Source organism: Hyperoodon ampullatus (assembly GCF_949752795.1).
Source record: "Hyperoodon ampullatus genome assembly, chromosome: 2".
Taxonomy (NCBI): domain Eukaryota; kingdom Metazoa; phylum Chordata; class Mammalia; order Artiodactyla; family Ziphiidae; genus Hyperoodon; species Hyperoodon ampullatus.
Genome location: NC_136915.1, coordinates 197,086,309 through 197,100,334, shown reverse-complemented (window position 1 = coordinate 197,100,334; position 14,026 = coordinate 197,086,309). Strand labels below are relative to the sequence as shown.

General features: G+C 57.0%; 1 protein-coding gene across 1 annotated transcript in view; it reads left to right on the top strand.

The window, feature by feature from the left end:
• CACNA1S (calcium voltage-gated channel subunit alpha1 S) overlaps window positions 1–14,026 on the top strand; it is a gene marked incomplete at both ends in the record, with an annotated part of 59,621 nt that overhangs the window by 22,328 nt on the left and 23,267 nt on the right. The window contains 12 exons of the mRNA XM_079696739.1: window positions 1,498–1,658; window positions 3,586–3,811; window positions 4,291–4,498; window positions 5,403–5,523; window positions 5,844–5,958; window positions 6,420–6,513; window positions 7,180–7,249; window positions 9,968–10,100; window positions 10,705–10,834; window positions 12,102–12,161; window positions 13,343–13,449; window positions 13,862–13,949. Coding sequence (XP_079552865.1) covers window positions 1,498–1,658; window positions 3,586–3,811; window positions 4,291–4,498; window positions 5,403–5,523; window positions 5,844–5,958; window positions 6,420–6,513; window positions 7,180–7,249; window positions 9,968–10,100; window positions 10,705–10,834; window positions 12,102–12,161; window positions 13,343–13,449; window positions 13,862–13,949 — 1,513 coding nt within the window. The remainder of the gene's footprint in view (window positions 1–1,497; window positions 1,659–3,585; window positions 3,812–4,290; window positions 4,499–5,402; window positions 5,524–5,843; window positions 5,959–6,419; window positions 6,514–7,179; window positions 7,250–9,967; window positions 10,101–10,704; window positions 10,835–12,101; window positions 12,162–13,342; window positions 13,450–13,861; window positions 13,950–14,026) is intronic.

Below are 14,026 nucleotides of genomic sequence, written 5' to 3'. Positions count from 1 at the left end.
GCCACTTCCTTTTCCAAATTCATACATGACTGTGATTTTGAAAGATCCAACAATAGAGAAATACATCAAAGAAAAGACGAAGGCCTTCTCTGCCCTTTAAAGAGGTAACCATGGTAACAGTTAGATTTGTATCCCTCTGAAGCCTCTTGTACGCTTTCCTTTCTCTTACACGCACACGCGCACGCACACACACACCCCAGTCGTTTTTGGTTTTGTTTTCACGTTTTACACGATGAGGTTTCTCATATTAACCACTGTCACCTCAGAACCAAACACAGTGCCCAGCACACGGGAGGGCTCGTCGGATAAATGAATGCGATCCACACGTAAACTAGCAACTGACATTTTAAATTTAGAATTTTCTATTGAGGGCAACTATATACAGACACAAACCTTTTTTTATTTTTCTAAGACTTTCGTTTTTCAGAGCAGTTTCAGATTCACAGCAAAATTGAGCTGATGGTGCCGAGATTTCCTGCCTGCCCTTCCCCCCGCCACGCCCAGCGCCCCCCACCATCAACATCCCCAGCAGATGGTCCATTTGTTACAACTGATGAACCTGCATCGTCCGAGTGCATAGTTTACGTTGGGGCGCACTCTTAGTGTTGCACGTTCTGTGGGTTTGGGCGAACGTATAATTACACGTACCCACCGTTATAGTATCATCTAGAGTATTTTTGCTGCCCTAAAAATCCTCTCTTTCTGCCTGTTCACACCCCACCTCCCACCCCTGGCAACCAACCGCTGATCTTCCTGTCTCCATAGTCTTGCCTTTCCCAGAATGTCGTTTAATTGGACTCACACAGTGTGTGGTCTTCTCAGATCAGCTTTTCTTACTTAGTGACATGCATTTAAGGTCGCTCCACATCTTTGCAAGGTGTGATAGCTCACACGCCGTCTTTTGATTTATCTTTGAATGTAAAATGTTCCACAGTGTGCATATGTTGTAGTCTGTTTATGTAATCTGTCCAGTTTGGGGCAATACACACAGTGCCACAGGGAACCGTTGTGCATAAGGGTGAACCTTTCTGCCGGGCAGATCCCTAGAAACAGGCTTGCTGGGTCAAAGGGCGCGCAGGTTCTAACCTTGGTAAACGCTGCACAAAGGTGGATCTGACAGTGGAGGTGCCTTTCTGAGCACCCTCCCCTACACCAGATCTGACCAATTTGTTAAAGAATTGCCTTTATGACGGGCAAAACGGGGCATGCCAGTGTTGCTTTAATTAAGGTGGAAACGCATGGAGCCCTGCTCTGCGCCGGGCATTGTCTCTAATTCCCTCCGAGGTCGGCATCATCACTATTCTCCTTTGAAAGGTGAAGACGTTTGCTGTAAGAGGCAAGATTTGCAATCTGTCTCTGCAGCTCACGTCCTTGGCCCTCTCATGTGGCTGGAGGAGGGAGTGGGTGGTGAGACTAAGTGTGGCTGGAGCGGCCTGAAGGCGGCCTTGGGGAGGGGCTGGAGTAGCCCAGCCTTGGTCCCGCCCCCCGCCTTCTCAGCCGACAATGGAGGCGGTGGAACCGCGTCTTCCGCTGGAAGTGCCACGATGCGGTGAAGTCCAGGGTCTTCTACTGGCTGGTCATCCTGATCGTCGCCCTCAACACCCTGTCGATTGCCTCGGAGCACCACCACCAGCCTCTCTGGTTGACCCACCTGCAAGGTGAGACACGCGGCTGATGGCCAATGCTGGCCAATGGCACCTCAGGTTTTGCAGAAGAAGTCATTAGATGTTGACATTGTTTTCTAGAACTTCTAGGCAGTGGCACTCTTTTCCTCGTGGCATTACCAGGGGCCATAACAGCAACAAGTTGGAGACACCTCAGGTGCTCGCCAGATGTCTGGGCAAATTATCACAGACACTGGACATACAGATGACCAGTAATTGAGCATGTCATGCATCCAAGTTCAAGTTCTACTCCAGAAACAGCAATCTCTCACCAACTATGTATTACAAACATACCTTGGGTAAGGCCCAGAAAAGAACGCAGGGCACACGGAGAAGGAATGTACCTCTCTTGCCACCAAGGAGCTTCCTGAGCCGGAGGAAAAGACAGATACTGATAAGTGATGTCAGGTCAATATAGGGAGGGCAAGAGTGGAGGTAAATATAAGGTAACAGGAGGATTACAGAGGAAGGGAGGCTGGATAGTAGGAAGACACTATGTTTAAAATGATGCAAGAGGGAATTCCCTGGCGGTCCAGTGGTTACGACTCAGCGCTTTCACTGCTGTGGCCTGGGTTCAGTCCCTGGTCAGGGAACTAAGATCCTGCAAGCCACACAGTGTGACCTAAAATAAAATAATGAAAGAGATAAAAGAAGGAAAATAGAAAAGAAGATTGTCTTCTTCTATGGAAAGGAGATAGGAAACAATGCTACAGATCAGATGCCTTCATGCATGCATCCATCCATCCACTGATCCATGCATCCGTCTATTCATCCATCCATCCATCCATCCATCTAATCATCCAGGCATGCATCTATCCATCCATGCATCCATTCCTTCTTTCATGCATGCATCCATCCACCCACTCATCTATCTATCCATCCACGCATCCATTCCTGCATCCATCCATCCACCCATCCATTTATTCCTTGCAACCAATCTTCCTGAGAGCCCCTCGAATGTGCCAAGCATTGTCAATGCGCCGTCAATGACCAAATGTGGACAAGATGTGAACAGTGCCCTCCGAGAACAGTCAGAGATGAATTTGAGGTTCCTGGCCTATGCAGATAGATGGATGATAGTGCCACTTGCTGAGATGGGGAAGGCAGTCAGTGACCAGGCATTTTGGGGGTATGGGGGAGGACGGGCAGTACCTATCAGCTTAGACTTGAGCATGTTGAGTTTGAGGTGCCTCTGAGACATCCCAGTGAGATGTTGAGGAGACAGATGGAAAGTAGGTCTGGGACCCAGTGGAGAAGTCTGGGCTGAAGAGTCAAAATCCGGAGTCATTGGCAGGTATGGCAATCGAAGCTGTGGTCTTAGAAGACATCACCAGATCCCCAGAGGACGGTGTGTACTCATGTGCACAGCTCAAGTCCAGCACTCAGGGGTGAGGTAGGGGTGCATCTGCAGAGAGGGTGCAGGAGAAACAGGAGAAGCAGGAGAAATGCAGAAGGATGTGGCATCCTGGAAGCCAAGGAAAGAGAACGTTTGAAAAAGCAAGAGGGGACTTCCCTGGCGGTCCAGTGGTTAGGACTCTGCACTTCCACGGCAGGGGGCACAGGTTCGATCCCTGGTCAGGGAACTGAGATCCCGCAAGTTAAAAAAAAAAAAAAAAAAAAAAGCAATAGGCTGATCAACAGTGTCAGCGCTTCTGGGAGATCAGGGAAATGGGGTTAAAATGCTCACGGTTGATCGGTGGAGTGAGGAGGGTGGACCTACCGAACACAGTGTCGTTTAGTTTCTTAGAAATCTAGACTGTGTTCCTCCAGTGGTGAAAATTCACCAGGTTTTCCTGGATCTGGAGGGCAGGGAAAGGAAGATGCCCTGAAAATGCAGGGAGGGTGTCCAGGGTGGAGGGCTTGGCCAAGGCAGGTGGGGCAGGGAGGAGAGTGACACCGAGCTGCGTGGCCCACCCTGCAGAAGTCGCCAACCGGGTGCTGCTAGCCCTGTTCACCGTGGAGATGCTGATGAAGATGTATGGGCTGGGCCTGCGCCAGTACTTCATGTCCATCTTCAACCGCTTCGACTGCTTCGTGGTGTGCAGCGGCCTCCTGGAGATCCTGCTGGTGGAGTCGGGGGCCATGACACCCCTCGGCATCTCCGTGCTGCGCTGCATCCGCCTCCTCAGGATCTTCAAGATCACCAAGTGAGCGCCCGCCTGCCCACCTGCCCGCACTGCCCCATCCTGCGCCTCTGCAGGAGAAAGCACCTTCCGCCTTCCGCCTCGGGCGTCTCGGGTCTTCTTACCTCTCACCATTGTCTGTGGTGTGGAAAAGAGGGAAGAAAGGGGAAAAGAAGAGCCTGGGAGCGGGAGGGAGGAAAGGAAGATGCAAGGGGAACAGAGAAGGGGGCAGTGGTGGGGTGGCCGCCTGGGCCGGGGCTGCACAGGAAGGGGTGGTCCTCACCCCCGTGGGGTTCAGAGTCTAGTGGTGGCACCAGCAGCTAAACGGCCGTCCTACTAACGGAATGAAATGACAGACCAAGATCTGTGCTCTGGCGGAGGGATGCTGGGTGTGCAGCCCGGGTCCAGGCAGCCCTGCCGGCCCACGCCTCCCACCAGCCCCCAGCTTCCCCCACGCCGCCCCCACTGCAGGGATGCCGGGGGGGGCTGCCCGTCTCCTCCAGGTACTGGACGTCCCTGAGCAACCTGGTGGCCTCGCTGCTCAACTCCATCCACTCCATCGCCTCCCTGCTGCTGCTGCTCTTCCTCTTCATCATCATCTTCGCCCTCCTGGGCATGCAGCTCTTCGGGGGCAGGTACGACTTTGAGGACACGGAGGTGCGGCGCAGCAACTTCGACAACTTCCCGCAGGCCCTCATCAGCGTCTTCCAGGTAGGCCAAAAAAAAAAAAAGCCTGCTGCCTGCGGTTGGAGATCGGGCATCACCTCCTCCAGGAAGCCTTCCCTGATCTGAGGTCACCTTCCAGGCCCCCGCATCCCCTCCAGGCCATAGTCGCGTGTCTGTCTCCTCCACGCTCTGGAGGCTGGGTGCTGTGCCCAGTGTGTCCTGTGTGTCTTCGTCCCTTCACCCAGCAGAGCCCTGGCCCACAGTAGGGCAGCCGTTAATGAGTGGAGTTGGGTGGGCAGGGAGCTTTCTCTCGCACATGCTACTAGAATCTCTGAGCACAAGGTCAGACAAGGCGGGCTGTCCCTCCCCAAGGCTGCAAAAGCCTCAGAGGAGCACAAACCACTTCCCACTGCGGGGACAAGGCTCAGCCACCGCTCACTAAAGCCACAGCTGGCCTCCAGAATGAGCTGCCTGAGCGCAGAGCAGACACACGCTCCTCTCTGTCGGGCCAGGACTCAGGGGACGCCACCTCGGTGTTGCCGGTGGGAAGGCAGTTGTGACAACCGGCCGGCCCTACACATGGTGTCACCCTCGTTCTTCCAGTCACCCCACCGGCTGGTCGGGCATCCTGTCTTTCAAGGCACCTGACTTTTCACACTCTTTCTGGGGGCCAGAAAGGCAGGGGTCCAGTGTGGGCAGCACCGCTAAGCCTGGGCCTTAGGAACAGAGCTTGGGGAAGCCTTGATGCCACAATCAAGCTCCTTGGCCCCGAAGAGCCAACGATAAGGTTTTCAGCCCCCCGGAAGAGGTTCAGGAGGGCAGGGACTTTCACCCTGGATGAAGAGAGGACCGGCCTGGGGGCAGAGTTGGAAGGGGACTTTCGGACAGTGCAGTCCCCAGAGAAGACCCTCAAGTCCCTCTGCGTCGCCCACCCTCCCTCCCCTTCCAGGTGCTGACAGGTGAGGACTGGAACTCCGTGATGTACAACGGAATCATGGCCTACGGCGGCCCGACCTACCCCGGGATGCTCGTCAGCATCTATTTCATCATCCTGTTCGTCTGCGGCAACTGTATCCCCCCAGACGCAGGGCACAGAAAAGGACCTGGGGAGGGGGCTTGGGCGTAAAGCGGGGTCAAGGTGCCCAGGCCTTCTGCTGGGGAGCTCCTGGGGGTGGGGAGGTGGGACACAGCAGGTGGCAGTGCGGGTAGAGCTGTAGGACACTTCCTTCTGGCAGGAGGTTAGAGAAACACAGGGTGACTGGTGACAGGTGGGTGGAATCAGTCCCAGAAAGATGGGGAACCTGGAGCACGGGAGGAGGCAGGTCCTGCCAAGCCCCCACCCCCGAGGCGTCCCTCCGCACCAGCTGAGCTCCTTAGCGGGCTGCCCCAGACATCCTGCTCAACGTCTTCCTGGCCATCGCGGTAGACAACTTGGCGGAGGCGGAGAGCCTGACGTCGGCCCAGAAAGCCAAGGCCGAGGAGCGGAGGCGCAGGAAGATGTCCAGGTGAGTGGGGCGTGCCTGGCAGGAGGGACCTGCCGGGTTCTGCCCGCTCTGGGCAAGGAGCTCCCTGAGGAGCAGACGCCAAACCACTGCAGCGGCTGCCGGCTGAGTCTCTGAGGTGTCCCCGGGGCAGGATGGGAGGCCAGTCGGCAGGCGGGACCCAGAGGGCAGAGCCAGGCAGGCTGGGCCTCCGCCCTGTCACCACGCTTCCTGCAGGGAGTCCCTTCCCTCTGCTGAGCCTCAGGCACCTGTAACTTTGCCGTTTAACCCTCTGTGGCCTGGGACCCTCCCCTGGGACCGGCCAACAGCCCCTGGGTTTGCGCGGCCGCGGGCGGACGGAGGGAAGATGCGATGCACCCGGCCCGTGGGCACGGGGTCAGCCTGCAGTGTCCTCAGGCTGGGCGGGTCCCCCAGAACCTTGCAGTTGGGCCTCCACTTTGGCCTTTCTTGGTTTTCCAACCCAGGGGGCTCCCAGACAAGTCAGAGGAGGAGAAGTCGATGGTGGCCAAGAAGTTGGAGCAGAAACCCAAGGGGGAGGGCATCCCCACCACGGCCAAGGTGAGCCCGTCATGGGGGGCGCTCTCAGGGGCCGCACAGGGAGGGGCCTCTGAAAGTCCCCTGTTCGCCTGGTGCCTTAGGATGCTGGGGGGCAGGGGGAGGCAGGAGAGGGGCTGTCTGCCTGGGTATCAGCCAGCTGAGGGCACCAGCCAGGTGAGGGCTGCTCCGTCTCACGGAATCCTTTGTATTGAGGACACAGACGCCCCGATCCAGGAACCAGACTTCCTTTCAGTCTCAGCTTTCCACCCCAGTCAGGGTGTCCCCCTCCCCACAGACCTGCCCAGACCAGCCTCCCCCGCCCCCCGTTTCTAGCCCTGCCCCGCATTCCTGGAGCCAAGGAAGCAGAGTTCAGAGGGGCGGGAACTGGCCCCCAGAGCAGGAGTCCTGGCCTGGGGCAGTCCACTCTCCTCTCAAGAACTAAGCAGGGGTGAGAGGCTCAGGCTCAGACAAGCTGGGGTCCTGGTAGCTTGGGCAGCCTGGCTGACCTTTCTGCGCCTGGCTTCTCCTCTGTAAGACGGGAATGACCATAATAGCACCCACTGCCTCACCCCGCCCTGAGCCATAGGGAGGCTTAGGTGAGCTGACACCTACATGGCCCTCCAGTCAATGTGCATTAGGTGGGAACCACAGCTTGGGTTTTCACCTTCATCGTGTTCCTTCCTCCAGCTGAAGATCGATGAGTTTGAATCCAATGTCAATGAGGTGAAGGACCCCTACCCGTCAGCCGACTTCCCAGGTGAGAGTCCTGGGACCCGGGGTGGGTGTGCTGGGGTGACTTCTCCCCAGGGACGAGATCTCTCCTGTGGGTCCCCTACCTGGACCCATCCACGAGGAGATCGGGACTCAGACATCCCTTGTGTACCTCGTATTGCAAATGAGCCGTCTGCCAGCCTGCCTCTCCTTACAATACACACAGTGCGAAAAGGTACACATTTTATTTTCAATTAATTCAGCCAGTATTTACTGAGTACTGGCTGTGTGCTTCAGGGCTAAGGACCTGGTTTTCAAGGAGCCCAGAGACTCGTGGGCACACACGTCTTCTGTTCCAGCCCCTCCAGCCACACAGGATAGCTCACAGAGGGGGGTGTAGCCACCTGTGTGGTGCAAGAGGTGGGCAGGCTGCTCACGGTCCGTGTCCCGCAGGGGATGACGAGGAAGATCCACATGGAGGAGACCAGGGTGGAGGGGAGGGCGACGGATGGTGCACAGCCATGAATGCACTACACACGCCTCGTAGGTGCAAACAGCCTGCGGCTGCAGCAGAAATCCTCTTGGTCGGTGCCAAGGAGGGAACACTTGAAGGGAGCACCCAAGCCGGTGAAGGTTAAAAGGCCACCTGGGAGAGGCTGGTGCCCAAGAGCTGTCGATCTCTCTCAGCTCACTCCTGGGTCCTTCCAGACCTGGGTCACTGGTGCAATTTCATGTCTATTTGTGGAATCAGCTGATTAGCATCTGTTTGCGCCAGTGACTCTAAGCTCCAGGGGGACCCTTTGTGCTCCAAATAGCAGTGTTGGCACCCGATAGGCAATCAGTAGATAGAATGAAGGTTTACCATAGATCACTGAATATAGTTCCCTGTGCTCTACAGTAGAATCTTGTTGTTTATCTATTCTATATATAAAAGCTCACATCTGCTCACCTCAAACTCCCACTCCATCCCAACCCCCCTCCCTTGGCAACCACCAGTCTGTTTTCTATGTCTGTGAGTCTGTTTCTGTTTCATAGATAGGTTCATTTGTGTCATATTTTAGATTCCACAGATAAGTGATATCATATGGTATTTGTCTTTCTCTTTCTGACTTACTTCACTTAGCATGATAATCTCTAGCTGTATCCATGTTGCTGCAAATGGCATTATTGTGTTCTTTTTTTATGGCTGAGTAGTATTCCATTGTGTGTGTGTGTCTGTCTGTGTGTCTCACATCTTCTTTATCCATTCATCAATATCCTGTGATAAACCATAATGGAAGAATATAAAAAAGAAAGAATGTATATATATGTACAACTGAACACTTTGCTGTACAGCAGAAATTAACACAACATTGTAAATCAACTACACTTCAATAAAAAAATATTAAAACTGAAAAAAAAAGCCTTATAGAAATCCAAAAAAAAAAGAAGAAGAAGAAGAAGAAAGGAAAAAATGCCAGGATTTTGCCAAGTAAAATGTGGGGAGGATGGAGCTGGTATAGATAAGACTAATGATAATTCTTCAAATACCTGCCAGAAGGGACATTTGGGTTTTAGAAGAATTCGACTTGATCTGTTTCATCTAATAACCATCTCCTAGTAGATGGGAGTGGCCGCTGTGCAGGTGGGAGATGCTGAGCCAGGAAACCTGAGGTGGGGGAGGGGCGGGGCTGGGGAGAAGGGGGAGGGTGGGGGAGGGGCTGCGGGGCGGGCTGCGGAGGAGCGTTCTTACCAGGGGGGCTGAATGTCTTTATCTTGCTTCTTTCCAAAAATAATCTGAAATGGCTGACAATGAAAGATATGCACAACGAAGTTAACACAGCGCGCGTGGACGGAGAAAATCAGAATTAAGGCGGAGAAAGAAAGCAAATACGCGAGCTCTAGGAATTAACAGCCTCTGCGATTAAGCATAAAATGTGTCTCTGGGGCCCTTGGTCCCAGGCGAGGCAGGAAATGTCCCGTGAGGATGCTCTTTGGGAGGAAGAAGTGGGGTCTCGGGAGGAGACCCTGCAGGGGCCGCCGTGTGGAGGGAACAGGAGAACCCTGCCAGGAGCTAGCTGTGGGTGAGAGGACAAAGGAAAGGGCACCCCAACTTCCCACAGTGCCCCCAGTCTGCAGCTGAGGACTTCGGGGGACAGCTCCCTCTCACAAGGCCCTGAGACCCAGCAAATGAGCCCGAGGGGCCTCTCCCCCTCCCACCCCCTCCCACCCCACACCTGCCCCGGAAGAAAAGAGCAGTGATTTCTTCTCATGCTGGCGGTTCCTCCCTGAATGATGGTTTTTGGAACCCGGCCCCAGGAGAGAAGCTCCGAGTCCGTTGACCTCAACAGGCCTCCTGCCCCTCGTCAATGTCGCGAGCTGAGGGTCTCACACTCAGGAGGCACAGAAGCCTGCCTGGCGTGAGAGTCAGGGGCGGAGCCGGGCCCAGCACTCTGGCCTCGTGCCAAGCAGGGCCCCCCCGCACCCCCAGCTTGTGAGCATTCGAGGTGGTGCGTCCAGCCCCGAGACAGGAGATGCAACAGCAAGCCTCCCAGACCTTGCTCCTGGCCCGACGTCTGGGAGGTTCTGAGCCTGACGGTTGTCTGGACAGTTCAGCCCCGTGTGCTGCAAGGAAGGGAGGTGCCCGGCTGGACTCTGCTGGCGCCCTCGTGCCCCGTGTTGCTTGTTGGCTGCTGGGGGTTCACGGTTGGGTTCAGAGCACAGGAGCCAGGGGAGCAGTGAAACGTGGAAAGACACCCCGACCTCTCTCTCCCCTCCCCCACAGGAGATGATGAGGAAGACGAGCCCGAGATCCCGCTAAGCCCACGACCCCGCCCGCTGGCCGAGTTGCAGCTGAAGGAGAAGGCGGTGCCCATTCCAGAAGCCAGTGCCTTCTTCATCTTCAGCCCCACCAATAAGTGGGTGGCCCCTCGGTGGCGGGACAGGGTGGTTGGTGGGGTTCTCAGAGAGGGCTGTTTCCTGCTCTGAGAAGGCCCCCTTCTCCTGACTCCCTGGGCCTACAATTACACCGTGAGAAAGTCATTTCTTTAGCTTAAGACCTTGTGCCCAGTTGAAAGTGCTAGAATCTCTGGGAGAAGTAATGCTTTAAGCCTTATCAGTTACTTACTCCTAAGGGGGGCCACATCTCTGGGCTCCTTTCCAAGAGCAGGACAAGGGGATAAGCTGTAGCTCTCACAGGCTTCACAATTTTACACCTTTAAAATACAGACTGTAGTGCCCATGGAGTTTCAGCTGTCGGCCTCAGGGATGGAGATGGGCCTGTCCCGTTGTCTTGGTGGGGATGCCGCGGGATGGGGTAGAGCGTTGGGGGAGGGCTTGTGCGGGATGGGACTGGGGCTGCAGGAACAGAAGGTGGGACAGGGCCCTGCAAGGCCAGCCAGAGACCACCCGGTTGCAGGCTGTCCTTCTCCACTGACCAGGAGGGAGGGATCCAGCGACGGAGGCCGGTGAGGCCTGAACGCCCGGCTCACAGCCTCCCGACCCTCACCCCGCCCCCCGCAGGATCCGCGTCCTGTGCCACCGCATCGTCAACGCCACCTGGTTCACCAACTTCATCCTGCTCTTCATCCTGCTCAGCAGTGCCGCGCTGGCTGCTGAGGACCCCATCCGGACTGAGTCCGTGAGGAACCAGGTGACGGCAGCCAGCTCGGCACCCGCCCCCATCCAGCCTCCGTCACCCGCACGGCTCACCCTGATGCCCAGAGCTCACTGTGTCCTCTGTGTGGCTACAGGGACCAGAGTGGCTTAGAGTTTAAATCCCTGGGGGGCCAAGGCTGCCCACCCCCTCTTTCTGGACAGTGTTGTCACAGCACTCGGCCTGCAGGGCTCTGGGTGCTGGATATTAGCAGTGATGGTGGTGGGGGTGGGGGTGGGGATGGTGGGGATGGTGGTGGTGGTGATGGTGGTGGTGGTGGTTGTAGTGATGGTGATGATGGTGGTGATGGTGGTGTGGGTGGTGTTGGCTGTAGTGATGGTGGTGGTGATGGTGGTGATGGTGGTGGGGGTGGTGATGGGGATGGGGATGGTCGTGATGGTGGTGGGGATGGTGATGGTGGCGATGGGGATGGTGGTGGTGATGGTGGTGGGGGTGGGGGTGGGGATGGTGGGGATGGTGGTGGTGGTGGTGATGATGATGATGATGGTGATGGTGGTGGTGGTGGTGGTGTTGGCCGTAGTGATGGTGGTGGTGATGGTGGTGATGGTGGTGATGGTGGTGGGGGTGGTGATGGGGATGGGGATGGTCGTGATGGTGGTGGGGATGGGGATGGTGGCGATGGGGATGGGGATGGTCGTGATGGTGGTGGGGATGGTGATGGTGGCGATGGGGATGGTGGTGGTGATGGTGGTGGGAGTGGGGATGGTGATGGGGATGGTGGTGGTGGCGATGGGGATGTTGGTGATGGTGGCGGGGGTGGTGGTGGTGATGATGGTGGTGGTGATGGTGGTGTTGGTGGTGTTGGCCATAGTGATGGTGGTGGTGATGGTGGTGATGGTGGTGGCCATAGTGATGGTGGTGATGGTGATGATGGTGGTGATGGTGGTGGTGATGATAGTGATGGTGGTGATGGTGGTGTTGGCCGTAGTGATGGTGGTGGTGATGGTGGTGATGGTGGTGATGGTGGTGGGGGTGGTGATGGGGATGGGGATGGTGGTGGTGATGGTGGTGATGGTGGTGATGGTAGTGGCCATGGTGATGGTGGTGATGGTGGTGATGGTGGTGGGGGTGGTGATGGGGATGGGATGGTGGTGGGGATGGTGGTGATGGTGGTGATGGTGGTGGGGGTGGGGATGGGGATGGGATGGTGGTGGTGATGGTGGTGATGGTAGTGGCCATGGTGATGGTGGTGATGCTGTCACTGCTCTGCGCCTCCTCTCACTGACCTCTGCCCTGTCACCAGATCCTTGGGTATTTTGACATCGTGTTCACCTCTGTCTTCACTGTGGAGATTGTGCTCAAGGTGAGTGAAGGCTGTGAGCAGAAGGGCATCTCCAGGCCAGGGGCCAGACCTGCCGTGGCTGCTGCTTACACAGGCTGTGCTCACCAGGGGCTGGGCTGCAGGGAGGAGGGATGAGCATGAGCTGGTGTGAGCGGGCAAGCAGGTGGGGGTGTGGAGGCATGAGGTACGGTCAACCCGCAGCCTGTGGGGCTCTCAGCAGAGCGCCCTGCGTGTCTCTGAAGCCTTGGGCACGTCCTTCCACAGTCAAGGCACAACTAGCGTAAGCGTGGACCCGGGAGCTGTGATCTGTTCCCGGGCCTTTGTTACCAGCGACTGAAAGGCCTCCCCTAGGATCCCAGAGAAGCGGCTGTCGCCCTGGGCGGGTTTCTGGCAGCCCCGCCCTCTCATGGCCCTCCCACCCCTTGTCCATAGCACACCGCTGCCCTCCCGTTCTCAAGGTGGACACACTGGGCTCACACCATCATTGGTGGGGGATGGGGTCTGGGGGCAGAGACCTCCCATCTGTGACTGGAACCTGTAACCCCAGCCTTCACCTCCATGGACCAGGAGGGGAGAGGAGAGCCATGAGGGGAGAGCGGGCCCAGAGCCGGCTGCAGTGTGAAGTGAGGACCGTCCTTTCTTTCAGGGCCCCGATTATTAAAGGAATTGATCCGAGGGAGATGGTGGCTTCCCTGAGGTCCAGGAGGACTTCCTGGAGGTGGTGACCTTAGAGTTAGGCCTTGAAATTGCACAGGACTTCATTAGAGAGAGAGCAGGGGCAGTCAAGGAGGACAATACAATGCAAACGCATTGTACAGCGATGTCTGGGATGTGCTCAGAGAGGAGAAAGTGGCCCCTCTGGGCTGAGGTATAGCACGCGTGCAGGGGTGGCTGCCTGGGCAAGGCCTTCAGTCCTTGACGGGCTGTTCAGCCTGACCCAACCATGCCTAGGATGCTTTCCAGGGAGGAGGAGGAGGGAGAGGAGGAGGAGGAGGAAGAATTGTATCATTCTGCAGAGCAGAGGGCAGGGCATCCCCCTGTGGCTGGGTAAGGAAGGAGACCCAGGGCTCCCTTGGCCTCGCTGCCCGTGAGAGGTGCCAGTGCTCCCAGAAGCGGGTGCAGAGAACAGAGCAGTGCCCTGAGGACCCAGCAAGGAGTGTCCCCAGGGTCCTCCCACCCCAGGATGCCACCTCTCTCCCCAGATGACCACCTACGGGGCCTTCCTGCACAAGGGCTCCTTCTGTCGCAACTACTTCAACATCCTGGACCTGGTGGTGGTGGCCGTGTCCCTCATCTCCGTGGGACTCGAGTGAGCGGGGCAGCCGGGGCCCCAGAGCGGCAGCCCAGCCGCTGTTGGTTGGTGGGCACTGAGCCACAGGGGGACGGTCTCTCGGGACCACTGGCCAGGGTGGGGGGTCCCTTGGGTTGTCACCACCTGGACTGAGTGACAAGGCTAGGTGGGCAGGGCGTGTGCTGGAGACCAGGGGGGATGTGGACAGGAGCAGAGAGTCCCCTCCACAGCCCCACAGGGAGCACAGCCCCGGTGCCCAGGGCGCTCCAGTCTGATGGAGAGACAGGGTCTGTGGGCAGCCCTGGAGGAAACCAGCCCAGGGGCCGGGAGGCGCCTCTATCCTGGGGCGGAGCTTAAGGGGAGTTGGGGGAAGCTGGCGTGGGTGCGGAGAGCTGCGGGCAGGCGGAGGGCTGAGCAGGCTGCCCCCCAGGTCTAGCACCATCTCCGTGGTGAAAATCCTGAGGGTGCTGAGGGTACTCCGACCGCTCCGGGCCATCAACAGAGCCAAAGGGCTGAAGGTGAGAGGGGCCGGCGGGACCCCGGGGGGAGAACAGGGCTGCCAGGCCTCACTCAGACAGTCAGCCCGGCCATTGCC